This window comes from Crocodylus siamensis, chromosome 8 (genome assembly GCF_052110815.1).
Source record: "Crocodylus siamensis isolate JL-2025a chromosome 8, ASM5211081v1, whole genome shotgun sequence".
In the NCBI taxonomy this organism is placed as follows: Eukaryota; Metazoa; Chordata; order Crocodylia; family Crocodylidae; genus Crocodylus; species Crocodylus siamensis.
Genome location: NC_143402.1, coordinates 17,474,067 through 17,496,065, shown reverse-complemented (window position 1 = coordinate 17,496,065; position 21,999 = coordinate 17,474,067). Strand labels below are relative to the sequence as shown.

The 21,999-nt window shown below is 43.3% G+C and overlaps 1 protein-coding gene and 1 long non-coding RNA gene across 4 annotated transcripts in view; one reads left to right on the top strand and one right to left on the bottom strand.

Annotated features, from left to right (window-relative positions):
- Nucleotides 1-11,421, bottom strand: part of LOC149858139 (uncharacterized) — a 64,565-nt gene extending 53,144 nt beyond the window's left edge. The window contains exon 1 of one of the 2 annotated variants that reach the window (XR_016443844.1): nt 4,945-11,421. This is a non-coding gene — a long non-coding RNA (uncharacterized LOC149858139). Of the gene's footprint in view, nt 1-1,763; nt 1,971-4,944 lie in introns of those variants that run through there. The other variant, XR_016443845.1, reaches the window with a different exon arrangement.
- FGF16 (fibroblast growth factor 16) lies at nt 3,265-18,911 on the top strand. Of its 2 annotated transcripts, none has more exons than XM_090060251.1 (3): nt 3,265-3,912; nt 11,430-11,533; nt 17,969-18,911. In XM_090060251.1, the coding sequence occupies exons 1-3, from the start codon at nt 3,639-3,641 to the stop codon at nt 18,209-18,211; spliced, it is 621 nt and encodes a 206-aa protein (XP_089916377.1). In that variant the 5' UTR covers nt 3,265-3,638; the 3' UTR covers nt 18,212-18,911. The 2 variants fall into 2 exon arrangements, with proteins under 2 accessions (XP_089916377.1, XP_089916376.1); XM_090060250.1 differs by having other exon boundaries at nt 3,267-3,912; nt 17,966-18,909.
- Nucleotides 18,912-21,999: the final 3,088 nt, after the last annotated feature.

Sequence of the window (21,999 nt, the reverse complement as noted above, 5' to 3'; positions counted from 1 at the left end):
CCCTGTGAATTTAAATATGTATATATGTATATATGTATATACACACATATATCAAACAGTACAGAAAACAACTCTCTACTTTCTTACAAACACACACAATTAAAGAGAAAAAGAAGAACAAGAAAAAATACCTTCCCTCCAGCCTATCATGCCGGAATAGAACATGTACTAGGCTTATGTACTTTCCTTAGTGTACCGTATTGTGGGTGCTTCGAAAGCTAACCAAAATCATGAGTTAGAAGAGGAATGGCAGCCTGGACTGGGGATTTCCCTGTTTTTGTTTTACATTAGTTAAGCATAGGGATTGGGCGGGGGTTATATATATTATTTTTATGCTGGATTTTACAGTAATGTAACTGAACCCTGGTGCCCTTTGTCATTTCTTAAATGTTCCTTTAGCCCTTCTGTGGACTGGATTTAAAGATAGTGGACCTGATCCAAAGCCCACTTAAGTCAGTGGAAAAATGCCCATTGCCTTTGGTGGAATTTGGATCAACAGTAATATGAAGGAGCCCTTCTTTCTGCTTCCCCACCTCTCTCTCCCCCCCTCCCCAATACATTTGGGACATGACCCCACCGACCTTACCTTCTAAAATAAGATGAAATCCTGCTCCCTTTGTAAAGTCAGTGATGAATCTCCCATTAAATTTAATGGAGCCAAGATTTCCTTCAGTGCTATCAACTCTATCTCATTGGTTGCAACGGGACTGCTCACAGTCAGCATAACACCCAGTTATAAATCCAGTAAGCACAACACCCAGCAACATTTGCAGGGTTAGGTCCTTAATGATGGTTCAGTTCGATTTCATCTTGGACTATTGCCACATTTGTCTTGTACAGTCAGTCTAACTTTTCACTTGAAAAGTGAAATACTACAAGATCTGAGTCTTCACAGGGGTGTATTATAAACCAATAAAATAAAACATCATCCTCGCTAAGATACTCTGCACCCCCCACCCAGCTCATCTCCTCATTGTGACTACAGACAGACACATGATTAAACAAGGAATAAATGTATGTAGATTTTACTTCCTTAGTAACAGACTTTTTAAAATCTTTCAGATTTTTAAACCTTTCTGTTTTTAAAAAAACAGATTTTTAAAAATCCTTCTCAGTCTTCAGATGTTAACCTACACCAAATAAGCTATCCCCCAACGAGTCCCTGTTATAACTATTGAAAGAGAAAAGAATACCTCTCAGAAAAAACTTCACTCTACCTCCCATCCATATGAAATACTCTTTTACTTAACTGTGTTGCTATTATATTTCATGTAAGAAAAGAGGCATTGTCCTGGCTGTAGAGAGCCAAGGATTGGGAGTTAGGGCTACTGAGTTCCTTTCCCTTTGCTGTGCATCTTTAAGTAACTTAGTTGACTTGTCTGTGCCTCAGTTTACCCATCCACATAATGGGTTAATATTATCTCCCTAACCTCACAGAAAGTGACGGGGTGAATCTACATGTACATTAAGCTGCTTTTTCTAACACACATTACATTTAGTACCTCCAATGTGAAGTACTAAAGAAAGGATCATTAGGCTGCCTCAATACGCAGTAATGAATATGCATGGTTTGTTATGAGATGCATTAAAGGATAGTAAAATAGGCTACTGTGCATTAAAGCACACACGTAGACATGCCCAGGGAGGTTTCAGGCCTCTCTTTTGAGGAGTAAGTGGTGTTTAAGTGGTGGCAGATGACAAACCAAGGAGCAATGGTTGCAGCCAGGGAAGTTTGGGTTAGATATTAGGAAGAATTTTCTCACCAGGAGGGTGGTGAAGCACTGGAACAGGTCACCCAGAGAGATGGCAGAAACTCCATCCTTGGAGGTTTTCAAAACCCGGCTAGACATCGCTTTGGCTGGGATGCTCTAGTTGGGGATGATCCTGCTCTGAGCACGGGGTTGGACTAGATGTGACCTCCTGAGGTCTCTTCCAACCCTCACTTTCTAGGATTTGATGATTCTAAAGGCAAAAGTGTTAATACTTTCCTCCAAAAAGCTGACTCATAAATTATTGGGGATTCTCCCCCCCTCCCCCCCGAAATTACTCCCCAACATTTTCAGCTCCCTGCAGCTAATAGTGTTTCTTATGGCCCTTTTTCATTCCCGGGGCAGATTTCAATGCGCGGCTGCCTCCTCTGGCTCCGTCCAGGTCTCCAGTGGGAGGCAGTAGCCGGGCCCCCTTGTCCGGCCGGGGCTCCCCCCTGGCCTCCCCAAGGGGGGACCCGGGACAAGTGCAGGGCTGCACCGCTCCCAACCATACCGCGAGCAACAGCGCCTTCTAGCGCCCCCCTGCCCGCCTGCCGGGAACGGGGGGTGCTGGCCCGGGAGAGAGCTGGGAGAAAATGCCCATTGCACTGCATCCAGTCAGGGTTCAAGCTCCTCTCCCCCACCCCCCTTTTTTTCCACGCATTTTCTGGTCCCCCTGTCTCCCCGTGCCTAACTCCGTCTGTCTGCAGCTCCCCCGGCAGCTGCTGTTACAGATACAGTGTCACAGGGCAAGGGAGAGCTAGGAAACACCTGTTTCCAACATGAAAAAGGTGGGGAGAAAGCCCACAACAGGCTTGGCAACTCCTTCCATATATTCTCCTCTCAAGTGGCTTGTAAAAATCAAGTCATAAAATCTGCAGGATCATTTTTCAAAAAGATCACTTTCAGTTTTTACATATTCCGCTGAAAAAATGCTTCTCAAGTCTTCTCCCCTCCCATGCTATTTCTTTCCACAGCGTCTGTTGTGCGGGGGGGCGGGGGGGGGGGCTTACAGATGGGTCTAATGTTGCAGAAAAACATGTGTCTGGAATACATTCCCCTTCCAGCACCCCTAGCCCTCTCCCCCCGATTCCCGAAACGAAACCTTCACCCCAAATACCGACTTGTGAACACAGAGAGGCTTTTCATGCGATTAAATAAGGGCTGCTCGTGGAAGGAAAAGAAACCAGGGGAGGGGGACGGGGGAGCTGGTTGCGCGGGCGCGTGAAAGGCGCTCGGCTCGCGAGGGCCGGGGCGATCCCGCCGGGCACCCGCAGCCGGGCACGGCGCGCTGGCTCCCGCCCCGGCCCGCGGCTGCGCACGCCCGGCTCCAGGATTTCATCACCGCTTTTCCACGGACCTGCCAAAAGCTGTTACGCCTCAGTGCAATGTGTAGCTTTTTCCTGCCATTTTTTTTTTTCATAATAAAAGAGGGAGTGAAGCTTCCCCCCCCCAAAAAAAAGAAAAAAAAAAAAAAGAGCCAAATGGATCAGAGGAGAAGAAGGGGGGGGGGAAAAAAAAAAGCAATAGCCAAAGGGGATGCCAGTGAGGTGTGGCTTGCATTTAAATATCCAATATGTCAATGTAAGGGGAGTGTGTATGTATATAAAGTGCAGTTTGCATCTGATAGCTGGACATAACCAGCTATGAAAGGCAAGAGGAGATCAATGCACAGGGGAAACTCCGCTTTGAACCAAGGCAAGGCCAGGCGCTCCCGCCGCACGCGCTGAGGGGGCTGAGAAGTTACTTGAGGGCAGTGAAGCCCCAAGCCGACCAGTCAATACACACGCACACACACTTACTTTTGCCAGAAAGCCCTGCAACTGTGGCCCCGCCGTTTGCACAGCCACTCGCACTCGCCCGCACCGTGACACGCGCCCTGCTACGGCCATGGCTGAGGTAGGGGGCTTCCTCGGCTCCCTGGATTTGGATTTGCACGGATTTTCCTCCTCTCTTGGGAATGTGGCTCTGGCCGATTCTCCGGGAGTGCTGAACGAGAGGCTGGGGCAGATCGAAGGAAGGCTGCAGAGGGGGTCTCCCACGGACTTCGCCCACCTGAAAGGCATCCTGAGGCGGCGGCAGCTCTACTGCCGCACGGGCTTCCACCTGGAGATCTTCCCCAACGGCACGGTGCACGGCACCCGGCAGGACCACAGCCGGTTCGGTAAGGCCGGGCCCAGGAGGGGCTCCGCGGCGTGGGGCGGCTCGGACAAAGGCAGGGTGAGGAGCCGGCGGGAGCACCGGGCACCCCTCGGGGCGCATTTGCCCGGCTCCCATCACGGGGCCGGGACGCGGGGCGAGGTCCGGGAGCAGGTTACTTCGCCCCGCAGAAACCCAGCGCCAGAGGCAGCGGCCGGGGCGCAAGAGCGGCTGCGGGGGCAGGCTGCTGCCCTGGGGCACCCCCGCCGCCGCCCGACCCCTCTGAACTTGGGTCACTTCCAAGCCACGTGCTTATTGCTCTGCCTTTGCAGTGTTATCACCCCTCACTGAACCCAAGGCAATGCCTCCCCGCGATTTTTTCTCACCCCCCCCCAGCAAGTGAGGGGTTAACCCCCTTTTCTCCTCCCCGGGAAGTACCAGGGCGGGGGGATACCCCCCAGCCCAAGAAACAGGTGTCTTTTCTCTGCTGAATACACGCGATGGCTCTGGAGCTGCCTGTTTTCTTTATGAACTTGTTCAAAGAGCCCCGCCGCCTGTCCCACATACAGAACTAATTACACTATTAATATAAATCATCCCTGGGATGGATATAATTAGAATCCTAAACAAATGCGCTCACTCCTCAGAAATGCGGGCATTTTTATTTTCAATTTCCTATTCTCCCCAGTGCTAAGTCATTCTGCAGGTGCACCAAAAACATGCTTGAATAATAATAAATAATAATAAAAAGGCAGCTCGCTCCATTTGAACCTCTGCAGTTCACAGGAGCGAGGAAGGCAAAAGAAAGAAGAGACAGCCAAGTGCGGGGAGCTCTCGTCTTCTTGGCTCTGCAGATTTGGGGGATAAAATGCATTCTTGCTTACTAGACTGGTCCTGAAAAGCGTCCCTCCTCAAGCAGAAGCAGATCAGTTTGCTGGAGCAGAGCCAGAGGGGAGGGGGGGAGGAAGGGGGGTTGAGAAAAAAAATTAGGTGACCTTCACCCTCAGGAGAAGGAAAAGAGAAAAGGCAGTAGACAGAACACTACTGATTCACCTACCATTCAGGATAACGCTGGAAAAGTCTTCAGCGTCTGTATCAGTGTCACACAATTACCAAAATCTCAAATGAGACTGTATGTAATCTTTGAAAAATGTATCTCAAGCCACAGGCACACAAGTACAGTAAGTTTGAACAGAGTTAAGACAAACTCCTGCTTCTTTGGCATCTGGCGCAGGTGCCTGTGTAAACTATCAACAGGTCCCAAGCCAGTGATCTCAGCTGCATAGTCAACAGGTTGCAAGAGATGTTCTGGTGACTTGCTGTAGCGTGCTGTATTTTAACAAAGACAAAACCAAAATTGTTTTTAGGGAGGACTTAACTATTCTTTCTCTGAGCAGGAATAGTTTAGAGACATTTTTGTTGTTCTTGTTTTAGGCAAGGCTTTTGAAATGATTAAAAAACAATCCTGTGTACTGTACCTTGCATAAACACCAGGTGCAGGTAGTGTATCCATGCCTAAATCAACAAGAAAGTCATAACCTGCAGGTCAGAGTAAGGTACTAATAGGCTCATGGGGCAAGTGTTCTTTAATTACATCCCGAAAGACACATATCTTTTCCCTTTCATCTCGCAGCACGTGATCATTTCTCATATTAAGGGCACTGGAATCAAGTCCATTGTATCTGTGTATTTCTTTAGTTTAACCTACCTCTGCCACCTACCAGTTCTTTTCTACTGCCTCTTTTTTACACTTCGTGATACAAAGAAGCTACCAGCTGCTAATGACAGAACTTTTCCCTTTTCCATTTCTCGTAACTTAAAATAAAGTTGTCTCTAAATACGTTTTCAAAACTCCACATTAAAATGAGCTAAAACTTTTAATTAGTTTTGCAAGGTTCAGATTAAGAGCCAATCATACAGTACGTTCAATAAAATTGAAAAGTTAGCATTCCATAAGTGTTTCAGCAGTCGGCATCCTGCTACGTAAAGTACTCCAGACTTCAGATATAAAATATTATAGATTTCTGCTTCAGGGTTTTCCCAAAAGCAGTGTAAAATAAATAGTTATTTGTTGTAATTGCAGGGCAAGGCCCCAAATAATTAGACTGGAATCCTCGTGTTCAGATCAAGTTGGACTGAGCCTTGCTGCAACAGAGACTCCAAGTAATAATGTACTGGCACATGGTATTCACCATCTGCATTCAGTAGCCATGAATATTTAAATTCCAGTGCAACTGGTATGGTTTGCATTAGAATTTCATGTACCAATGCATTCCTGAATTTTGCATGCAGCGCCAGAAAGAAGTGAATTATTACAGAAATAAGCAGACTACACAGTTCTGGGAGAGTGGACAGGCACAGTGAAGGACCTAGACAGTAGCAGAAGGGGTTCTTTTGGGTCCTTGTTTTATGTTTTCCTGGCAGCTCTATAGACAGATTCAGAAAACCCTGAGTTTTCAGTGCTAGCTTGATCAGGCTCACAGTCTTGGAAGATGCACTCTGATCTCATAAGCAAAGTTAGATCTCCCCCAAGGATAACTCTTTGGGAAACCACAGTAACAGTATTTATCCAATTGCAGCTGGGATAAGGGGTGGAACTGGATTTATCTGTCTTGTAATGTTGGCCAGGAAAAGGCGGACCATGTCTGAACCATCCCAAAAGTTAAACAGTCTAAATCCACACAAGGCATTAACAGTCTTCTTTATGCCGAAACAATGGACCAAAGCACTGTTGATGTACAATGTAATGTGGAGGTCCTTGTCACTGGGGGCTACGGGAGAGTACTTAGAGTGCGATTCAAGGGATCCTTCCTTTCAAAATTAAGTTGACAGTGTCACTTTTATATAGAATATTTAAATAACCATTGTAACTATTCCTTTTTCTCTGACTAGGATTGTAGCTCCTCTGTTTGGGCTGAGATAACCCCTCACAGACACATACTCCACAGGCTGAAGCTTATTCCTCCTTGAATAGAATTAGGTCAGATCCCCAGTGTCAGATCCCAGATTCCCCAGGATGTGTAGAAAAAAGCTAGCTCTTTTTTCCTAGAGAAATTCCCAGATGGTATCCTGAACCTAACAGAGCAGTCTAAACCATAACAGAGAAACTGGAAGTATTTGAAACCACGTGTTTGTTCCCATTGGTCTGCCAGGAACGTTTTCTGTACTGGACAAAGAGATAATATATGAAAATCTGAAAGGGTTTGGGGTTTTTTATGTTAAAATCAGCTCCCCAGAAATAAATCCTTCTGTGAATGTAACCATGCTAGACTCACTAGGGAAATATCCTTGCCGCTAGGGACCAATTCCTTTCTGGCTTATGCCAGTTCTACACCACTGTTACTCCACTGACTTCAGAAGTTAGTGGAGTTTATATCCGAGTGCTGAGGAGAGCAAGTTGAATTCCTCCCTAGCCAGAGCTGCTAATAAAGTTTCTTTGAGAGGCTAGGGAAATCTGTAAAGGAAGCTCCTTTAAAGGCTTTGACATTTACACTCAAGTGCACCTGTTACTAAACAGTTGTTGAGGTTTTTAGCTGAAGCTTTAAGTTTGCAGACATTAGTACAACTGATATTTTTTCTACTCCTATGCACATGAATATAGTTGTGTAAGAAGAGACAGGTGCAACCAGCTGAAATGCTCTTTAAAGATTCATTTAGTAATGTAACAGTAAATGTGTTCTGGCCATCAGAGAGGAGGTTAAACATTCAGTCCTTTGGTGTTCACTTCATTTCACTGGAGCCCGAGTGAAATCTCTCAAAATATTACCAAGAGAGACTCAAAGAGGGAAAAAAAGTAAATAATCAAGCCACAAATGAAGAAACAAGTCCTGGAAACTAAAAGCACGTTCTTCCATAAAAACACCCCGCAACAGTTCGAAAGAAAATTCTTGATCTAGCCCCAGTGGCCACTCCCTGTGCTGGTGGAGATCACATGCATGAAGCTGCAGTTTTGTCTAGCAAATGGAGTGAGTTAAGGACAGGATGGATGCCCGCCCACATTTTTCAGCCTTCACTCTGCCTCCTGACTTCTGTGGGTTTAAGTTACACTCTTAATGTTATTTCAACATAGTTGTCTTTAGTTCACTTCTGTAAGTGCCACTCAAAAGATCAGAAAAGAGGAAGGAACTTTACAAGTGACATTGTCAGAAGGGATTGCCACGGGCATACCTGAAGAAATGTAAGTGCTTACAAAAATAGAAGTAGCCACCTATACCCAAGTAGAATAAGCATTTGCTTACTCAGCCACTCAGAAAGAGGAAAAACAATTCAGTACTTAGGAAGCTAGCCTGGAACTGCGAAGACCTGGGAATCCGTTCTCACTGCTGCCATTGGCTCCTTTCCTGACCTTAGGAAAATTATGCAGGCTCTTCAGTTTTCCGTCTGTGAAATCGGTGTAACAGAACATCCCGAAGTCACGAGGCAGATGAATGCATTAAGTATTGTGAGGTGTTCAGGTAATATGAGAACCAGGGGCCAGAAAGTCTCCAAGCTAGAGAGAGTCAAACTGGTAGGCTATCGCAGTACTTAACACCTACATAAAACTCCCAAAGCATGTCACAAAGGAACATAATTAGAATAATCTCTGATCTACAAAAAGTACAAAATGAATGAATGGCAGAGACAGAAACAGAAGCTGGGTCTGACTCCAAGTTCATGCTGCTTACCCGATAACACACATGACAGTAAGTAGAATACCTTGCCAAATCTAGAAAACAGCCAAGACTGTGACCCCCGGGCATTCTCAAAGCACTCTCCCATTGCTGAGTACCAACTATGGGTTTCCCCCCCTTTATGCTATGCATGCATTCCTGAAAAATGACGCATAACTCGAATTCACATAAAGGGAACCCACTTTACAATGTAACAAATAAGGATACGTTCCAAGACCTCGACTGCACTGACCCCCAGACCCATTTCTACCACTTTTACAAGACAATTTTGGTACTCACCAACTGCAGACAGTGCATACAAGCACAGGGCACTATCCTAATGGGGATGGAAACTACAGAAACACGTGTCGCAGGCAATGAGCGAGGAGCACAGATCCACACAGGAGATTATATTTTGGTGTGCATCACGCTCATAGTGAACCATACAAAGCAGCTGACTGCAGGGTTCCACCACACCTATCGCATAAGAGTGAATTTACCTTGCATATAACAAATTTTTGGTATAAAAAAGGGCATCGCATAAGAGCGAATTTGCATGTACAGAACCCCCATAAAGCGAGGGAAACCTGTAGTTATTCATGCATCCCTGTATGCCCTCTCATTGTCTGTAGGGAACACCGGTCTCCAACCTTGGACACTTGCTAGTATATGAAATATAGGGCAGGAACTCATTTGTTTTCTAGAGAGAGATTTCTTGATCCTGCTCACATATCTGTTTGTAGAAAGCAAAGAACCTAAGGGGGAAAAAAACCCCCCAAATTGTATTTTCCCTATTTTACGGTTGAGTCAAATATACATTCACCTTACCTACTGTCGGGGCAGAGGTGTGCCTGGAGCAGTAGTAAAAAGCTTATTGTCCCAATCTGGAATATATTTGCAGATGTACTCTTTACCTGTACAAAATACCAGTGCCAGTCCACAAAGATGTAAAAACAAAGAAACAAAAACGGAGGAAAACCAGGAGCCTAAATATTGGCTCCTAAGTCAGTATTTCAGCTCGTAGAAAAAGTGAACCTGCTTCCAAAAGGCCTGAACACCCCACAACAGCCCCCAACTTCTGTGGGCCCACAGATAGGGTAGGGGGTTGGGTGTACATTGGAGTAGATACAAATTGCATACACAGTTGGCGCACATAACAGAAGGGCAAAAAGGTCCTTTTTTTTATCAATGTGGATAGAATAACGCAAGAGCTGAGACAGTTTGGGAGGTAAAACAAAAAGATCTGGTATGGGGGAGCGAAGCCTACCTCACTACAACCGGCATGACACGGGCATACAGCAGAGCTGAGTGACAGGTCGCACTGTGCTCGAGGGGGCGGAGGTGGCCGTCATGGTGTAGCTGCCCTATATTTAGTTATGACATCCATGCCATATGAAAGCTATCACCTCGACAAGAGGCGATACCATCCCAAGATGAAGGGGAGCAGTTTCAGGTTTTGTGACTCCCATTAAAGTTAGCAGGAGTCGGGTGGCTAGACATGCCTCCCGCAGCGTCTCGGGGAGTGCATTCGAGAGGGGCTGCGTGAGGTAACATGCCCAGGATAGCAAGGTGCTTTCACCCAGCTCTGGACATGTAGGAGCTGTATTAATAGACTCTGAGCCTCGTTAAATGTTCAAACACCTCCTGGCCTTGGCCATTTCTCCCCCATTCATTTAAAGGGAAGCGTGGAGAAGTGGAGAGCCAAAACCTCTCGCCGTGAAGCAGTGGGCTGTGGACCAAAAAGAGCTTGTGACCTCTGAACTGGGAGAGCAGGATAGCATCCAAAAGCCTCTCCTGCTTTTACGTCACTACATTTTTTGATTAAATGGGCTCTGTTTTAATGTCAGTGTTGCCTACATTTGCAATATTACTGCCACTGTGCCCGTCTCGTGGTGTTTATACTGGTTTCATAATAAATGGCAGACAACCTGCTGTTTTTCCCTTATTCAAAATGGCAACCATCTGCTATTACTGTCAGTAGAGCTAATGCCATTAAAAGGGCCACCATTTTCTCTACCTGTAGCAGGGAAGTGGCCCTTAATAAAGCTGACTGATGCATCCAGTGTTTTCAGCGAGATAACGCTATGGCCCGTGCAAATGTCTATCATGCAGGCTCTGTCAGACGGAGGACTGCGAGGAGCCTATGGCGGCACGTAGGAAGAGTGGGGAGAGCAGGGGGCAGATTTATGGGTGGTAGGAAGGGTGTTCAGAGGACAGTGACATCATTCAGAGATAGAAAAAGGTAGAAAGGCAGTGGAAGGGAATGGGTCTCCCTGTTGAGCAGCCAAGGAGACAACCTTTGTACCTGTATTTTTTACTCTTGAGAGCTGCCGCACTCTTAGTTTGGTGGGGGGGGGGGCTCATTACCCCCAGACTAAAGAAATTTTGAATAAAGCTCCTCACAAATTTATTTTAGAGCATCACATGATTTCCAAGCCACTTTTGGAGATCTGACTCACCGTGTTTGGACAGACAGAGTTGGCACTGCTGCTCTCACCATAACTAGGAAGCGCACCAAGAACAATAATCACTTTTCTTTCCATGCATAATTAAAGTTATCATAATGGAGGCTTCCAAAAGGCTCACGAACATTTAGCGGATCAGATACAAAATCTACTCATTAACTTTCCTGTTCTAGGAGGACTGGAAGCTAGCAATACTTCTCAAATAAAAAACAATTACTCCTGAATCTTGTAAGGCTACAAAACTTTGCTGAGGCTGTTGAAGTTCAAGTCACTGAGTTACACTTGAGTGAGCTGGGCAAGAATCAGGTGTATAGGGACTACATGAAGCTCTGTAAAGTGTTCACTGAGGGAAGGCTGGTTTCTTTTTATTACTTGAACATGGTGTCAGTTTTGTTCTCTGAATGATCTGGATTCCTTTTAACTTCTAGGGATTTTGGAGTTCATTAGCCTGGCAGTGGGACTGGTTAGTATCCGTGGGGTGGATTCAGGACTCTACCTTGGAATGAATGAGAGAGGAGAGCTGTATGGGTCGGTAAGTTTAAGGTTTTTTGATACTTGAAATATGAGACTCCAACTGGGTCACTGTGGGAGCTGCCAGCCATCCCCTATTCATGTAGTAAACTTCAGGCCCATTACTGCCCATCAGGTAGGGTTGCCAACTCTGAAACTATTCCGGGAGGTTTTTTTGCCAACATGACGTTATGTCATTAACTTGTTCATATCCTGTCAAAATCTCCTGGATTGCTTTCAGTAGTTATTGGGAGATCAATACCGATTCATGTAGACTCATGACCAATCTGGGAGGGTTGGCAACCCTACCATCCAGACACTTTCTGCTGTACTGTGGATGTCACATTGTTCTGCCTCATCAATGATTCCACCATTATCATGTTAATAAAAGAGAGTTGACAAAGAAAAGCAGAATAAATAAAAACTACATTCAAACAAAATAAGACAAATCTGGGAGATAAAGAAAGCACTGATGGTGTGATGGGTATACAGCTGTTATTATTGACAGTTGTTGAAATAGCTTTGTGTAGTTCACTTGTGGTTCTGCCTTTTGGAAGAAATTTAGCAAAAGAAAAGTTAGAATCCATCACGGCTCTGCAATTGAAGCAACTACAAACATCTACTGAAACACACACAGCCCAATCCATCAAAATTAAACTATGTGTACATGGGGAAACATGGCAAATCTCCCATGAACTTGAATAAGGCTAGTTTCCCCTTCTTCCTTTGGTTTAAAAGTGTGGTTTTTTGGTTTAACTTAAACCAGTTCCTAATTGATTCGAGATAAACTGAAACAAATGCATCCACAGAGTCTTTGGACTATCAATTAAACCAATGCACCTTCTTATGTAGACAAGGCCTTTCTGTTGCTGCTACCCCTCACTCTTACTTCAGATGCTAAACTGTCTTTAATTGAGCCCTCCAGGCTTTGTCTTCATGCATATCTGCACCGGCATAGTTTCCCCAATCTAAATCTTTGAATGCACCCACTTCATTTTGAAGGGTGGCTCATGTTCACTTGAAGCCACAACCAAATCCATCTGATTTAAACCAAAATAAGGATGTCTACCATTCCTTTAGGCTTTGGGTTAACCATGTTAGCTTAATATCACACTGCAAATTGGACAGGTGTACTTTTCATGCAGACAGAACTTTAGTCTGAAAAACAACAGCAACAACATTTCATCTTTTCCTTCCCCCTGCCAATCCTGTTGACCTTCAGGAAGTGAAGTGTCAGTGTGTGTGTGGGTTCATTTAAATGATAACATGCATAAGCAATTTCACCCTTTCCCTTACCTTTCTTTTTAAAATAACCCGCCCAAACAAAAATTAAATGCAGGACCCCTCACGTGCACAACATTAAGGTGGCCTAGCTAAACACACACACACAAAAGGGCAATAATGGTTTCATAATAAAAAAAATAATTCTCATATATATAAACTGCCCAATAGACTGTTAAATACACATTTAAATACATGAGATGGGTGCAATGTAGACAATATGGTTATAAAATGTTGGTACTCAAGCCTTAGCTTTGTTTTGCAAGGTCACAATCCTTCACATAATTAATTATTGTTCATAAATTAATTGTAAAATAATTGTTAAATAAATCATTGTACTGCTCAGTCAGGCTTGGGTCTATACTTTGGTAAGCACCCATACAAACTTGTAGTAAGGCACACTTAGATTATAAAGTGTTCAAAATGGAAATTTGAAAGAAAGGTGCACTAAGCAAGGTAGCAAATAAAAAAAGAGAAGACAAGAGCAGCAGTAATCAGAACACACATCAAGCAGTCTCCATGGCTCTAAATTATTGGAAACTTGGGTTGTTTTTCCTTTCATAAGCTACTCATGAATAATTATCAACTCACTCTAACTGTCCTACAACCTACCTACATTAGATGGCTGGATTTTTGTATGCCCATCAGCATAAGTAAGGATAGCGTGGCAATGTATTTCATTACATGTGCATAGTACAGGCCAAAAAACAAGGTACTTTTCTCTCTGAATTTATACACTGTGTGTTTGTGGATTAGAAAGACAGTTAAAAAAAACCAACATAGCATTATACCTGCTGGAAAAAAACAAGTAGCACACATGCAGAACCCTTCAGGCTTAATGCCTAGGGAGACTCGTTGAAACCACATTGAAGTGAGTACATTTTCATGTATGTACTCAAAAAAAATTGGTTAGAAAGTTTAAGCACCACAACTAAAGGGGACCTAAATGTGCATTCTGGTCACTCAGCTTTTACATATATTTCCATTTCATTTAAGTGACAGACATGGTAAAGAACAATGGAAAAATCAGATTTTATTTCAGAAAGTAAGGTTTTAACCCAGAAGAGTTGTACAATTACAATGCCTATTAAATTTGGTGTGAGTCATGTGCTTACCAGCTCTTGGAATCAGAACTAATAGCTATACTATTGAAACTAGGAATTTAACTTATTTCCTGCTCTGGGAGCCCAGTCGTTGCTGTTGTAAGGCAACAGTTTCACAATCCAGCCAATCACATTTGGACTGCCTTTATGTCATGCGACAGAAATGCCAATATCATATTAGTCAGACACGGAATTGATTTCCATACAAAATGATTGTGTTATTTTCTGCCATCACATATCACTGCATTTGCAATTGTCCCTCATACTGGTCAGATACCTGAAAAAGATGAAACAGCAATAGCAAAAATAATATCACCAGCCCCATGTATTCAAAAATCAGGAGTCAGGACTTAAGTATTTTTAAAAGCTAAAAAGAATTGGTGTTTCTCTCTCTCTCTTTTTTTTTTGGTTTTCTGAGTCTTCTGAGTATACTTAGATCATATATCAGGCTTTTCTTTCCAATCAAGGAGGATAGAACATACCTTTTAATAGCATATTTGCTCATATACTACAAACCCCCAAATAAGACAAGCACCTTGTTTTTGAGAAGACAGAAGGAAGAAAAAAGATTTTTTTGCTGAGTTATGGCTGTGTAGAGCAGGAACAAGGCTTACATACACTCCCTTTCTCACTTAAGCAAAATCTGAAACCCTAGCTGCTGCTTAAGACTGGTTTCTATGGGCATTTTTACACATGCTCCGGGGGTGAGCTGCAGTGTCTTGTGTATCAGCACCCCATGCTTCAAAGTGGCAGTAGGGGTGCTCATTCAAACAAGTTTTAGTTCAAGTGCCCCATCACCATTTTGAAGCACAGGGACACTCGTACATGACACACAGGAGGCTGCTAGAGCATAGTAATTGCTGCACTTCAGCAGACTTGATTAATCTGCTGTAATTATAACATGTCAGAGCAGGAGCTGCACTCACATGCAGGCACCCCAAGAGTAGATCTGTGATTTTGAAAAGAGTAGGAACAGGCTGCAAGGCTGTGAAATAGAAGAGAAAGCAGGAATAGCTACCAGACAGCAAAACTGCCAGGAGAAAGGTTAGCTTGATTAGTGGAATATCAAGACCATTAAAAAGGATGGATGGTCACTAACACCTATGGAGTAAGGACTCTCTCAGCTGCCTGGAATAGGAATGCCACTGCTGTTGCCAGGTGGAGCAGGAGTTAGTGGGGTGCTCTCGATGTAATTTCTTCCTTATCTCCAACTTAAATTTCCACAGCTTAAGGCTGTTGCTCCTAGTAAGGCTATTATTTTTGTGTGTGCCATTTTTGCATAAAATTTGAAAATATAAGAAACCCAAGGAACATAACTATTTACTCTCTCAATATTTCAGGTTCACTCTCTCCATTTAAACCATGTTGTGCATTTCTAAACTGGCAGAGTCAATGGCACATCCTTTGTCAGGCAGAACCCAGTTGTCCTTTTCCCATTTAAAACATACTGCTATTCACACAACTCTGTCAGCTTTCTGCATTGTTCACTTCATGTAAAAGGAATAGCATGGAAAAGGAGTAACATTTGCATAAAGCAAGCCCATCAATAATGATGTGCCAGTCATATGAACCGTGATCATGATCCATTTCTTAAAGAATATTAATCTAAGGAAAAGTTCATTTGTTCTCTTTAAAATTACTGAAGAAAAATAATTAACTGCACTTGAAAAAAAAAACAGTAAAAAATTACATCAAATTATCAAATCATCAAATTACATGATTCAATTTATACTACTTAGGGAAAAACTCTGGATGGGGGCTTCCAACAACATAGAGAAGCAAAGTATCACTTTTCAGACAAATGAGGGTTCTAACAAAAATGTTGGCACAGTCATAGCTACAGTTAACCCTTCCACTCTTAATAGACTTCTTACATTGTGATCATGCTGAAAACTTTAAGCTCTTTGGGGCAGGAGCCATCTTTCTGTTCTGTGTGTACAACACCTGGCAACAGAATCCTATCCTATCATTAGGGCTTTCAGGCATCATCACAATTCAAATAAAGAACTGTCTAGCAGGAATCAGCCAGGCATTCAAAGCACATGACAAATGTCAGGTTTCAAAACACCACTGGATGAAGTACAGAAATGGGGGATAATTAGGAATTTTGGCCTGGGGTCTCAGCATGCCAGGTGCCCCAGTTTGGCTTATTTTTGTTTATGGGTCAGATGGCTTTCATATAAAACATACTAGCTTTCCTTTAGAAGGAAGCCATGACAGGGCTATATTACTGAATAATATCCTTAAAATACAGAAACACCACTAAAGAGAGCCTTGTCAAGGAGTATGTGCAGTCAGGTAAGAAGGATGTCTTTCTTATCTTACCCTGGTGCTGAACTTTTCTGGGGACATCATTGAACACTGTACCACTTTACAGATGGAAAAGTAGAGGCACCTTGTGCCAGTTTACTCATTTACTTAATCATGTCTAAAATGGACTTAAAGTGATCATTCTTTACTATGCATCTGGAAACAGAAGCCTAGATTGCCAGGGCTCACTCTCACCTCTAGTCACTAAGCCACATGTGAGAGATATGGGGTGCATTTACATATGCAATTAACATGAAGCAAAAAACTCTAGCACATATCACACTGGAGTTTATTGCTCCCAGGCACCATGTTTACACGTGTGCCTGGGACTGTAGTACATTGGGCCAGGTTGGAGCAGCCCCAGCTGGCAGGGGACCTAGGGGCCAGACTGCCAGCTTGCGGCTGCTCCAACCTGGCTCAGCATGCTGCAGAGGGGCTGACTGGGCCACAAAAGTGCTTCAGTATGGGGCTAGCTGGCAGGCAGCCCCTGCGCTGAAGCACCTTCATGCCCCGGCCAGCCCTGTCAGTGTCTACAAGCCCATTGCTGTGCACTAAGTAATGCCATTCCAGGATAGTACTTGTATTTACAAGTACTAACCTACAGGGGTGTTTATTAGTTTACTGCAACCTAATAGGGTTGCATGTATAGACACGGAGACTTTACTGCAGAGCTAATTAGTCGGTTCTAAACATCTTATGTAGATGTGCCCACTATGATGCTGTTTGGAAACCTCAGACCTCACAGTGCCTGTAATACTATAATAGCTTACATTTACAGAATGCCTTTCATCACCAGGAATTCCTAAACCCATTACAAGTGTCCACAGTTGGGATGCAGTTATCTGTGGGACACATCAATGTTCTTGTTTTTATTTTGTTGATTGCTGGACTCCAGCAGAACTGAACACAGCCTGCAGGTTCTTAAATGCCTGTTGTTAGTAGCTCTGGCTGGTTAGGTTCAGTAGGACAGAGAGATCCCAGTAGTTCCATCTAGTATTTCCTGTTCATGCCAGCAACTCTGTCACCCAAAAATCCCTGTACACTGCAATGATTTTTCCCAGGCTGCCACCAGTCGCACCACAGATCTGGATCTGGGCCAGTCTCTGGCAGAAATTTTCATGGATTGGTATCCTGTCCGTAGCTACCAAGCATTAAGGCCTTGTTTCATTATGGCCATGGTCATAGACCACAGCAACCTGTGTTTTTTCCAGAAGATTACAGGTTATCTATTGTTTCCATTATTATTATATTGTATATTATTGTGTGCCCTGAAATTTCAAAGTGTAGTTTACTGCTATTTGAATCAATCAGATGAACCATTCCCCTTTTTCTTTTTGAAATCTGGTCAAACAGAGGAACTCATACCTTATGTTATATACACAGAACACATCCTGTGCTTCTAGCAATCAGCAAATGGTGCTTTTCACAGGTCTTTGTAACAGCCCTCAAAGCAGTGCTTGGATATGGGCTTTTATCACTTTGGACCCATCTCTAGAATTAACTAATGGGAAATGAAGCATGTTATGAGGCTGCACGTGGCAGTGGACAGTGACTATCGTTGGAAGGAGCCAAAGTTAGGAGGCCAGACAGTCGCAGAATTTGAGAAGGAAGAAGGGGGAAGAAGTGGAATTTAAGAAGAAATACCAATTTGATTTTCATACATGTATCTTTTCATGAATGTATTTTTTCATGTATTTTCTGTATTTTTATGCGTGTATATTTTCTCTCCCTTCCCACCTATTCCCCAATCCCCAACACAGAAGAAACTGACAAGGGAGTGCGTTTTCCGAGAGCAGTTTGAAGAGAACTGGTACAACACATACGCCTCGACCCTGTATAAGCATCCTGATTCTGAGAGACATTATTATGTAGCTTTGAACAAGGACGGCTCACCCCGTGAAGGATATAGGACTAAGAGACATCAGAAATTCACTCATTTTTTACCAAGACCTGTGGACCCTACTAAAATACCTGCAATGTACAGAGACCTCTTCCATTATAGGTGATGTTTCCTGCAGCTGCCCAGTCTGTACATACTTGGGTTCCCAAGCTTTTTCCTGGAGCACTATATTAATAGTCATTCCATCATTCCTATAAACTTAGATAACATAGAAAAGCACTTACGTTGAATTCAACACTGCCATTCCTCATAGTTTAAAGTGTATATCAAAGCTGGGTTATTTCTGGGGGTGGGGGTAGGGAATGGGGAGGGAATCCCGCATATAATCTTTCATTTTCATTCACTTTCTTTACCTGACGGCTACAAAAACAGGTGAAATATTCAAATATAAGGGATGATTGAAAACCAGCAAACAAACTTGATCACAGGAAAGAAAAAGACCACAGAACTGATACAGATGCTGCTGATAAGCTTGGAACGGTCGGTGACCTATTAAGAAAATGGCCTTCAAATGGTACCCTGCTCAAGTGGCCTTGGGGTTTGCTATGGGGATAATAATGGACTGGTCCTGATGTGTGGTTTTTTTCCTGCTGTTGGGGGTGGAAATGGGGGTGGGGAACATTACTAAGATGTAAGCATGGATACTGTGCATAAGGACAAAACTATTTATAAAATGTATATGATATTTATTTTATATATTTATTTATTTCAAAATAATTTTATTTTTAATGAGAGATGTTATGACCAGATTTTCATCAGAAAGAGTAAGGTCCTACTGAAACAGGAACATAATGAGTTTTTAAGAGCTTATTGGCAATAAAATTGTCTTTATATTGTAGATTTCTCGCTAATGTGTTCTTTTGTTTGACTACCATGACAAGTAATGGTACAGTGTTTTCTGTTGAGTGAAGACCACCAGAAGGCCAGAAATAGTTATCCAAAGAGAAAGACATCTCTTAAACCCAGGGCTAGTGGACAAGAGTAACACCTTGTCAGGTCATGATTAAGTCATCAGAAAGCTTTTCTGGGGCATTTTGTACTGGAGCCAGCAACTGGAACGCAAAATCCTGGCCTCCATTAATGTGAATGGCAGAACTCATGTCAACTTACGTGCAACCACAATATCCACAAGGAGCAGTAAATCCAGACTTCACTTAATTGTATTATTGTAGTCAAAATAAAATAGTCCCCTGCAAGATTTGGTCCCCAAAGAAGTCAGGCAGTGAGTGGCACAAAGAACTGTCTTTCTGGACATTAAGGAGATGGACAATTACAACATGTTCAGAACAACTTCACCACCTTTCCTTTGCAGTCTCTATATAATACGTTGCATTGAACTTCAGATGAATGCTGCACTGCTAGCAACTAGCTGAACATAGCTCAGAACAGTTCTGATTGCATGTGTCATGTGTACTTGCATTGTTGTTTCAGAAACACAGGTAAGCAACTGAATGAGGACCAAAGAGCTATTCTAAAACTAAATAACGTTGAGAAAACACACTGAATAACCACTGTGGCTGTCAAATCAAACCAGTATTAATGCTGTAAAAACTGCCAAACGTGGCATCTCAGAGAGAACCAAAGAAGAAACAAAGCAAGAATCAGAACAATAGTTTTAAAATAAACCATTACCTTATAATAGCAACAGTGGTGGCAAAAGGCATTGCTTGGAGGTTGGCTACTATCTGGCATTACCTTCTTAAAAAGCTGTCAGCTCCTTTCCAAGCAGGCTTCATTGCTACGGCTAACGGGCCCCAGTTCGCTTCTGATATATGTTTATGTTTGGTTGTCCTTAGCACATAGGTTATATAAGCACATATTTACCTTCTTTGCTTTCTTAAGTCAGAGCTGGAAAGTGCTATTCTACCTGAAAGGGTGCTCAGAGAAAAGACCATTATGGAATTGTCCTTTCATGCCAGAGTAACATGCTAAGCTTTCAAGCGAAGGCCCTGAATCAGCCCAACACGAGCACATCTGTAACCACTGCTGAACAGACAGAGTCTTACTGAATTGGGGCCTACAAGTTGATTCTACTTGCTCGACCTGCAACTCTGATTTCTGACCATCAAACTAGATTTAGGTGCTAGTTCTCACATGCCCCCATCCCTGATAAAAGGGTTGCAATCCAAATTAGCCCAGTGTCTCCCAGTCAGGTCTTTGATGCCACCTGTGCAGAGTCAGTGTCCTCACTGGATGATTAGAACATGGTGAGCAGTTCTGCAGATGAGGCCCAAGAATCTCATGCCCCCTCTTGTTCCCTAGTTGTGGGCTGATAAGAGTAGAGTTGTCTGGTTAATTTGTTTTGCCACTGAAGTCAACCAATGTGATTCTCACTGAACACGAGAAGCAAATCTGTTGAATAGAAAGGTCTACTTTTTATATAGTCACTTCCCAGAATAGACTTGTACTTGAAGAACAAATAGCCAATGAGTTGTGAGATACCAGCCCACTCAAAGCTCCGAAGTGGAGCTCTTGCTTTAAAATGTTTTGCTTGCAACATGAAATCACAGTATTTCGCTTCTTAGTTTTGCTTTGCTGCTTTCAGAGTAGCTAGCTAAAACACAACCTCTTTAGGTCTGAGTCATGATACCGCTCATAGCTTAATTTAAGTGAGGGTGATCATTGATCAGCTCTTTGTATGTGTTATGCTGCTAACCAAACTCTAGCTGATGCTCCCTGTTCTCACCTGCTATTACTTTCCCTTCCTGGTGACCTTGCCAGTTCTTCACAGCTGCACTGAGCCATCTCAGACATTTTCATACTTGCAGCTCCACGTAGGCGATGCAACAACCAACGCAGACAGCAGACTTCACATTGCAATGAAAAGATTAAACGAGCTTTACCTGAATGATCTAAACGTGAAGGAATTTAATCCAGCGTTTGGAACAAAAATGTTTATTTACTTTTCCCTCTGAGTCACCCCTGAAACTTCTAATCCTCAGTGGCTATGTCAGAATCCGAGGCAATGCCATTTATGGTAAGTGTCCCAAGTGTGCCCTTTACCTTTCCCTCGTTTAAAAAAAAGAAGCCAAAGCTTGACCTTGTAACCCCTTTTTAAAGGCAACTGCAGCTAAGGTCTTGGGGGGGATTCCAGGGAAGCAGGACTTCAAAGCTTCCGATGCCCAGTCTGCACACATTGGCAGGCTACCTTCCGAAGAGCAGAAGACCCAAGGAGGCATTTCCATTTGGCACTAAGTTAATGGGGCTGACTAACTGAATAGCCAGGACTGCTTTGCAGTCAGCCACAGATGATTCTGCCTGTGGCCTCTGTTCCCCCTTCTTGATTCACTGGATGTTGAACACAAGTCATTTTACAGGCAGATGATGTTAGCACTTACCTGCTGCTTTTCATCTCCCAAATTTTGAACAAACACTCAGCTAATAGGAGTTGAGAATATTCTCCAAGTAAAGTGAAAGGCCAGTCCTGACCTCGCTGTGGCCAAGGGAAATTTTACCATGGATTTTACAGGGCGCAGGAAGTGGCCATAGGGTGTAATAAAGGCAGGTGAGATGAATCAATGCATTGATTCTAACATGCATGAACTTTTGCTTGTGTCAGTCTTCTTCTTAAGGATCCAGTAGATTCTTAGAACCAACAGATTCCTACTGCAAAAGGATGAAGGGAAGTGATCGAATCCATCCTAGGAGCCTGTGCTGCGATCTTACTGTTCACGCAGGAAGTCTACCAAGAATTTCTTGAGCTTCTCCTTGAAAAGGGCTCCTAATTTTTTTTTTCCACAACATAATCTTTTGCATGAAATGCATTGTCTTCAAGGAAAATTCTGTCACACTTATTAGTCAATACTGGCTAATGGATACTCACTGGGTTTGGATCCTGACAAGTATTTAAGCACCGATATGCTGGTGACTGGGATGTTATCACAGGGGATGGAC